This window comes from Hyalella azteca, unplaced genomic scaffold, assembly GCF_000764305.2.
Source record: "Hyalella azteca isolate HAZT.00-mixed unplaced genomic scaffold, Hazt_2.0.2 contig15402, whole genome shotgun sequence".
NCBI classification, from domain to species: domain Eukaryota; kingdom Metazoa; phylum Arthropoda; class Malacostraca; order Amphipoda; family Hyalellidae; genus Hyalella; species Hyalella azteca.
Genome location: NW_025945258.1, coordinates 26,640 through 35,501, shown reverse-complemented (window position 1 = coordinate 35,501; position 8,862 = coordinate 26,640). Strand labels below are relative to the sequence as shown.

Genomic DNA, 8,862 nt, shown 5'->3' with positions numbered 1-8,862 from the left:
TTTCCTTCTTGTGGTGCAGATATCCCGTGATTTGTTTCAGGTTAGTTACCGTGATAATAGAATCATCTGCAAGGCAGTGCAGAATTTTCACAGTGTGAATGTTTTTCCAAGTTTCGAGTGTTTACGAGTGTCCTTGCAACAGCAACTGCTGCGCTCTCAGAGAGCTGCAGGCCTTGTGACCAAACATTTTGGGCCCCTCGATGTGGTAAATGAATATCTTTATTTCGAGATAATACTTAATTGGTTTAACATTTTCCTTTCAATACAATATTCAACATTAAATTAAGTATTTTTGTATGTGTGACACTTCTGCCGTAAGTCTCATTTCATACAGATAAAATAAGAACAACTACTATATGTGAAAAAATAGTAAGATTTTTAAGAATCCCAATCATAAGAAATTTGAGTGTTTATAATATGTAGACTAATTAATGTGCAACAAATTACGATAGCCAGAGTAGGAGCTCAACAAAGTCCGCATATAATTCAATATATCTCCACGTTTTAAAGTGCTTCAAGATTTATAAATTATTCATGGTCATTCCGTTCAATATCCCAAGTTCACTTTCATTTTCCATGCAAAAGATTTTATCATAATACATGGAACTGCTGGCCAGATTTGTTGAAAAGGATTAGTGGTTTCCAAGGAAAAAGTTTGGTATTAAAACTGCCTTGCCGAATGCAAACCAGTTTTGCCTAAGTGATATGCCAGGTTTAACTGTGAGACATGTTACTTTCAATTAAGATGTATTAGGTCTATCATTCATTTCTCTCTAAATACTACATTTCTTGTGCATCAAACTGTTCAGAATTCAACACTTTCCAGCAACCCTGTTTTGAGTTGACATGGAATCGGGGACCGGGAACAAATTTCGAGAAAGTTCTATTAGCACTAATCGAACGTTTTGGGGTCTGGTGAGACATGTATTAGAATAGAATAGAATGGAATAGAAGTGTCGGCACTGAAGAAATAGGCCCATGGCCTGTTGCCGATTCTTGTTCATAGAATATAATAGAAGTGTCGGCACTGAAGAAATAGGCCCATGGCCTGTTGCCGATTCTTGAATTTTTTGTGACTTGATTCACAAGGGATCCGGCCTTTGGAACCCGATCTTTCCATAACTGACGATTGATTGAGATAGCTGCTGGACTTATTGCCTGGTCCGTAATTTGCTAGGCATTTTATTTGTTTGAATTATTAGCTAAAATGTCTTGGCATGATAGAATGCCATTTGTCAACCGACAAAATTTTACACAGCTCAATTTTTAAATTTCATTATTTATTGAATTTTTCTTTCATCAATTCTTGTATCGACTACATATTTAATATATTAAAGACCATTCACATATACGTACGTTCGACTCTGAATCAAACCAAAAATAGTTACTTTTTACTGTCTCTTATTGACAATTATTAATTTTAAAACACATGCAGAAGTAAACATGTAGTGTTTTGTTAAAGCTATAATATTGTAAAACTACTATTAGTTAACGAACTTTTTTTAAGGTTACTATAATCATGTGATATTATACTTGTCTCATTTGTCATGCTTATGTAGAACCCAGGAGTCCGTGACGTTCCTTTCACAAAATACATATTTATGAATTCGCTCATTGTTTACTCGTTTGTAATACTAATGAATTTAGTAGATATATCTGGGACAGCTAAAAAATGTTCATGTGAAACAATTCATATAAAATAGAAGATGTATTCTAAGGGTCCCCCGCCTGCTGACTTGCCACTTTCCCTCGCTAGGTATAATAGTTCTTGCCCTGACACAGAAACGTCAACAGCTCCTCTAGAACTAAAGTAATAACTTCATGGAGTTAATCTATGAGAGGTGCATCCGTTGGCCCCAAACTTATACTCTTAAATGGCTCAACTCTTAAATTAACCCAACGTCTGCGTGGGGACCTCATTGAAATATACAAGTATACTCATGGTCTATACAAGGTCCCCGAAGGATTACTAGAATTTGAAACAAGAACCAACATAGGCACGAAAAGGAAAAGAATCGGCGACAGGCCACATCAGGCCTACACTTCAGCGCCGAGATCAATATGTTATGTTATGTTAAATAAGACCTGGAGCCAACAGCCTGTAGTCTTCAGGCCAGGATCTCACCATACTGCCTGGCACGTGTCAGGCATATGCCAGTCACGATGAAGTCCAATATTCTTTAATGCATTTCCATAGAAGCATTCACACCATGCGCATGGCAGGTGCCAATTGCACGGCTGGTGTGAATACTTCCAATGAAATACATTAAAAAATATTTGACACGACCGTGACTGGCATATACCTGGCACGGGTCCGGCAGTATGGTGCGAACCTGGTCCAAATAACCAAGGTGATAACGCAGTAGTTCCCGCGCGAAGGTTTCCCTAATTTACTTCCATCAAATGTGGACACGTGGACGCAATATTGTCCAGCGCAAAGTAAACCTACTTCATATTATTGAGAAAGATTACTTCTTCCAATATATTGTGTTCAGAGGGAACAAAAATTTTCGTATTCTATAATTAGATGAATTTGCATACAAGTATTTCGAGGATTTTTGTAAATCGACAATTCGGGTTCCATATTAATTATTCAAACATCTGTTATAATATGTTTAGTAGCTTGTGGGATCGAGACATCGGCCTACTATAAATCAGTCTAGAATTTATACACGATACAACTTCATATACAATTTTGTTTTACTGAGTTTTTCCTTATCGATGCTTTGTTTCACTCATGGTTCACTCATGTTTCACTCATGTTTCACTCATTTTTCACTCATGTTTCACTTATGTTTCACTCATGATTCAATTAAAAAGAGAAATATATTCTCATTAAAGACTACAACTTAGCACCGAAATTCTCAAGTGGAACTAAGTTCAACCATTCAGTTCTACTATAATGATAACATTAACTCTAACATTAACTATAAAAAAATTAGGGTGCATGTGATTTGAACGAACAAGCAAACCCTCTCTTGTCTCGCGCTGTATAAAAAAAAATTGATGATAGAACTCCATTAAAGCATTTAAAGTCACGTCAGATTGGTCAGGTGCACCTGATTGGTCAGTAGCGCCATATTGGTCAGTTAAACCACATTGGTNCAGTAGCACCATATTGGTCAGTCGCACCATATTGGTCAGTAGCACCATATTGGTCAGTAGCACCATATTGGTCAGTAGCACCATATTGGTCAGTTGCCTGTCTATCACGCCACCTGCAGCCTCACACCATCTAGTCATGTCATTCCTTCGCTTGTAAATAGTCATGAGAAACACTATCGTTATCGCAGGTGTTGAATAATCAGAAGGTCGGTCGCTTATCGATGATTGAGTTAAGGAACTCTTGCAATTACATTAATGATGATATTAATTTATGATCATGTATTGTTGCTAAAGATCAATTAACTAGATAAATATATTAACGATTGAATATTTAGATTCGTAATAGCTTACGTGATAACCATTAATGAAATTAATCCCATTTTTTGAGTAAACATAATTCAGAAATATTTACGGCGAAACCTTTTTCTGCTCGGAGCTTTCCTGTAGGGACTTTGTTTGGTGCTATTTATTAGGAAGAAAATAACGAAACGTTGGGAAACCCTGCTGTATAAATTCGTTCCAAGGTACGTAATACGGCTCATGTGCAATTGAGTAATGTTATTATCTCATAACGGTTTACCCTATTCTGCATATGCTATAGGATCCATAATGATATGTTCATGCAAGCGTTCAGTAACGGGTGTGAATAAAACACGAAATCAAAAGTCTTTTGATTCAAAATTATCATTTTAATATCTCAATTTTAAACAACAAATAATATAAGTCAGATATTCCTTCATTAATGTAAAACGGTATCGTCTATTGTTTTTTTTTACTTCGAAAATACAGTTCAACATCTAATTATAAGCGTTTAGAGTTTAGACAGTGTGGTGTGCTAAAATAAATTAAGGCATTTAGTTGTGAAATAATTATATGCCTAACGTAAATACATCATTCATCAGATGATATCGAAGAATTGACACAAGACTTCCGCATATTTTTAGTAATAAACCCATGTCCGATCCGTTGTATTAGATCAGTTATAGCTACATCTTGACCTAGACTTGTGATAGAAGTCTGTTGACTTCATCGCCTAGGTAGAACAGATCTAGCAGACCTATTGCTGATTCTAGATGCCATTTTGCGTGCGGCCATGTTGGATTGCACCACTCGTCGCCTGGGTAAATGTTGGTTCCATTTTGGAAGTCAGGCTCGAAATATTCAAACGAGTTTAAAGAATTAGCCCAAGCATTTACAATAGGTAGATATTGCCAGCCTAGAGCGTTAACTTCAGGATCTAGAAACTGTGGATTGTCAGTGAGCACATGTTCCTGCCATATAAAAGCATAAATCAATTTCGAAGTTGTTCCGATCAAATTCTCCAGGAACTTGGTTTCTTCGATGATACCCAAGTCACTGTCTCTTATACACATCTAGATCAGACTTGAAAAGCCTAGCACCATATCGAACCCGGTGGAAGTCGAGTAGCTACTTGAAACTATCGTCAGTCATGAAAAGATCCGGTCAAATGAAACGCTTTTAGATCTTCTGCGAACAGCGCACGAAAAGGTAAAGAATCGGCGACAGGCCACATCAGGCCTACACTTCAGCGCCGAGATCACTATGTTATGTTATGTTATTTTGTTAGCTTCAATATTTTACCATTGTTTAGCTACTGTCTCTTATACACATCTAGATGTGTATAAGAGACAGGTAAAGTTGATAGGAAGGCGGCACTTTATTTTCCATGAGGCAAGCTGATTGACCTCCAGCAAAGAGGGCATCATGTCTCCAGGCTCTTTCTCAAGAGTAATGACAAGAATCTTTCGACCAAGATTCTTACTCATTCCAGCAATTCCTGCTCTGCCAAAGGGAGAGCTGGCTAAAGCCTTACTCAAGGTCAAATCATTGGAAAAGAATTTCTCAACTGGGCGGGTGTCAGCAACTGGTTCAATAATCACAACTTTGCCCAGAGAGTTGGTCACATCAGGCTCTATCTCAATCTCCTGGTTAGATCTCAAAGAGTCCTTTGCTCTATTCCCTGTACCTGTCTCTTATACACATCTAGATGTGTATAAGAGACAGCTTATATACAGTGAAACATTCAACTTCAAAGTTTATTCTTTATTTTAGATAAAATACTCAAATTCTACTATTATTTTACTTTTTATTATTATTTTGCTATTATTATTTATTAATCTTTATACATCTGTCGATTCATTTGAATTCAATATGAATTGTTATGAAGAATTATTATTATATAAATGTAATGACGACGAAGAAAAAGGATGACCGCATGTGGTCAAACGGAACAAAACATGTGCATGTGCCGGGGTGTGTAATCGGATCTTGGGATGTTATTTGTTCAAAATGATTTTTACCATTATTGATGTTTGCTTCCCATTCCGATCTTGTAATAGATTATCAGTAAAGCATGGCATGTTTCAAATTTAATGACAGCACATGAACAATAACTTTGTTTCTTCTCGTCGTAAATTGTCTTGGCCGTTTACGACTCAGTCAGCTGATCTTGCATGTGTAAGCTGGCACCGTCATCATGCAGAACAGCTACAACGCCGTCATAAATGGGGGGGATCTTGCAATGATGGATTTTGACTTGACACAGCCTGAAGCTCCTGTACGGTGTCCTTTATGCCATGAAATGTTTGTCGTAGTGCCAAGCAGCCAGCCTCTGCAGCAGCACTTGTTAACTCAACACCGTCTTATCATCGCCAAAATCGACGAGATTGCCGATTTAAGACAGTAAGTGAAAACGGACATTTTCAAGATTAAATTTATAATATACTTCTAATACTATAGTAATGTTTAGATTATTAAGCCAAATTTCTTGTGTAAGTGTAGGTATTGTTTAATAATGTATATTACAGACTACAGAGTTGTTGTTTTGAACCCTGGAAAGTGGAAGAGTGGTGAAAATTCAATTAGCTAATACGAGTCTGAGATCTTGCTTCTGTTGCATGCTCTGATCACTGATATACCTAGCCATATTTTAAATATTGGGCAGAAATTTCTTAATTAAAATTGCAGGTAAAAATGATTGTTTCATAAGTAAATTTCCTAAATCTCTGGTGAAAATAGGCTACCTAGTCTGTTTGACTTTGTCCTATTTTTTACTGAAGAAATTAGGAAAAGGCCATAGGAAAAGGTGAAATTGTTCAGATTCTCAGGCCTTTTTGTATGGATCACTAGTGTTTTTTTTCCAAGTTTCCTCTAAATAGCATGAAAATGATATTTAAACAAACCAAACTACCTCTTCCGCTCTTCGGTTCCAGGGCTGGAAAAGTCCTATTTTTGTCTGAAATATCGCGGCTCTAATATCATATAATTTCAGTAGGTATGAAATCTCCTGGCTTGAATGTCATAAATTTTTGTTTGATTGAAAAATTGCGGTTTGTACTTCGGCACTTCGCAAACGTGTCACTTCATAAAATTTTCAACTTCTGCAATCTGCATTACTTTTCCGTTCCCCCCAGAATATCCTTCAGAAAAAAAAACATAAACATTGAAATGTAAACAAATCAACTAACATTTTGTGGAAGATCGCGCATAGTTGCGGGATCGTCTCTTAATATTGTCCAGGAATTACTAGGTATTTTTGTGCAATCATGTCTCATAGTCTCGTGTCACATATGACTGGGAGTTAATTTATTTTGTCCAATCTGAGTGTTGTTCCTAACTTCCTATATCAGTACAGTTACCTAGTATATGGGATCTTGCTGCGCAGCTTAGGCCTAAGTCTGCATTTTTTTTGTGTATGTGTGGCCCAGAATTCATTTAAAAGTGTTTTAACCCTTTTGTAACTCACAAGACTTATTGGTCCTAAGCCACAAGGTACAAATAGAATTGAGCAAGGTAAAAGGGTATATGTATCCAAGATCAAAGGGTTAAGTGACAAAATTTTGTTCTCTTGTGTGTGTGGCATGGTGGTATTGTTTTACACAACTGGTTGTCTGTGGTGATGCTTTATCAAGTGTGTAAACTGTCATTGGTTTACTTCATGCTTTGATGGAAAAACAAATAAAATTTTTGTTGCTTATTAGCAATCAAAGGCTTTTTAATGGCCTACTGCAATTTTACAGCTCCACTGCTCAGTGCTCAGTAATTATAAATCTCAGTTTAATTTTTATGAGCAGAGATTTTTTCCTGGATGGTTTTTCTTTAAAAATAATATTTGGGTCATGAATATTTTTTACTATTTTTATGGAAATTGAAGCAATTATGAGTTTTATGTTCTTAATTTACTTTATTTCTGGCAAACTTGATGTTTTATTTATTTTTATTTATTTGTATGACAAATTATGTTTTACTTTCCAAGGCATGTATTGCAAATGAAACTTCATTATTTTCAGGTACTTGATGTACTGGGGCAAACTGGAAGGAGCTGATTTAACTCAGTTTTGCTCTGCCATCTTGACCAACTCGGATCTACACCCGTCACATGGCAAGCCCGAGCGCTACTACCTGCTCAGTGAACACCTGCCAGAAGACAAACGTCTCAGGGACATGCTTAGGGAAATCAAGTTGGTATGTTAAACAGACAAGATTCTGATCAGGTCTCAAGTTTTATATTATTTCCCATTTTCAAAAATGTCTTTGTATTAATTGGCGTCATTTTTTTAGCATGGATTAGGAAGAAAAATGCTATATATGCTTTATTTTATCATGCATAGTAGTCAAAACTATTTAAATGCTGGATTAATCACTGGAAAAGTAATATCATGTTCACCAATGGCATACATTTTTTTCAGTGAAAAAAAATTTTCAGTGTGAAATTTTCATTTCAATAAATTGCTCATCTATAAATATGCAATTATTATGTCAAGCAAAAGGTTATTTATTTTGTGTTCACTCCTTTTCAAATACAATTTTTAATGCGCAGAGAGCTGTAACTCGCACCAAGGAACTGGAGCGAGCCGACACAACATTTAGCCGCAAGTGTGTGTACTGCTACAAGATAATTGGCTGTCTCTTATACACATCTAGATGTGTATAAGAGACAGGTTCTACCTCATAAACTATCTTCAGGTAAGTTATTTCTGTTAGACCAGGTTAGAAAGTTCAAAGTAAGATGGCCAGCTAAGTGTGGAGTGTCTTCTTTCTTAACTCAATTGGAACAGTAAATTGGTTTATAATTACGTACTTAGACTTTGCGGGATCGGGAGGGAATTATATAAGTACTGCATTGTTTTCCATTTCATGCTAGGTTTTGAAAATACTTTGACATCATGGCATGTCATGGATGGAATTATATAAGTGCTGCATTGTTTTCCATTGCATGCTTGGTTTTGAAAATGCTTAGACATCATGGCATGTCATGGATGGAATTAGATAAGCACTGTACTGCATTGTTTCCCATTACATGCTTCAATCTCCTTTCTTTAATTGAGTTTCATTGCAGATATTCAACAGTTATTATTTTGTGAGCTTCATCAGTAGGTATGTTTAATCACTAGGAAACTAGCTGAAAGTAAGTTAATTATATATAGGTATGTAATTATATATGTGTTTGCACATTTGCACCTGTGTTGAAATAATTTTTTGCAATAATTTTCACTGTTATTCCTTGTATTATGATTGATAGTTTACCCCAGGTAACGGCTTGACGGAATTTACTGGCTTTCTGGATGATTGCCTCTTGAATGCTTTTTGGATTTTTTATTGCATAATATCATGGTGATTTTTTCACCAAATTCTGTACCTGTCTCTTATACACATCTAGATGTGTATAAGAGACAGCAGTAGAAATACGTGCAATAAAGCATGTTCACCTAGGTTGCCCCGGATATAACTGTTATA

At 36.1% G+C, this 8,862-nt stretch overlaps 1 protein-coding gene across 2 annotated transcripts in view; it reads right to left on the bottom strand.

Moving 5' to 3' along the window:
- Positions 1-3,779: 3,779 nt before the first annotated feature.
- LOC108668079 overlaps positions 3,780-8,862 on the bottom strand; it is an 8,367-nt gene continuing 3,284 nt past the window's right edge. The window contains exon 2 of one of the 2 annotated variants that reach the window (XM_018155212.2): positions 3,780-4,433. In XM_018155212.2, the coding sequence (XP_018010701.2) occupies positions 4,104-4,433 (330 nt within the window). In that variant the 3' untranslated portion in view covers positions 3,780-4,103. The remainder of the gene's footprint in view (positions 4,434-8,862) is intronic. The other variant, XM_018155211.2, reaches the window with a different exon arrangement.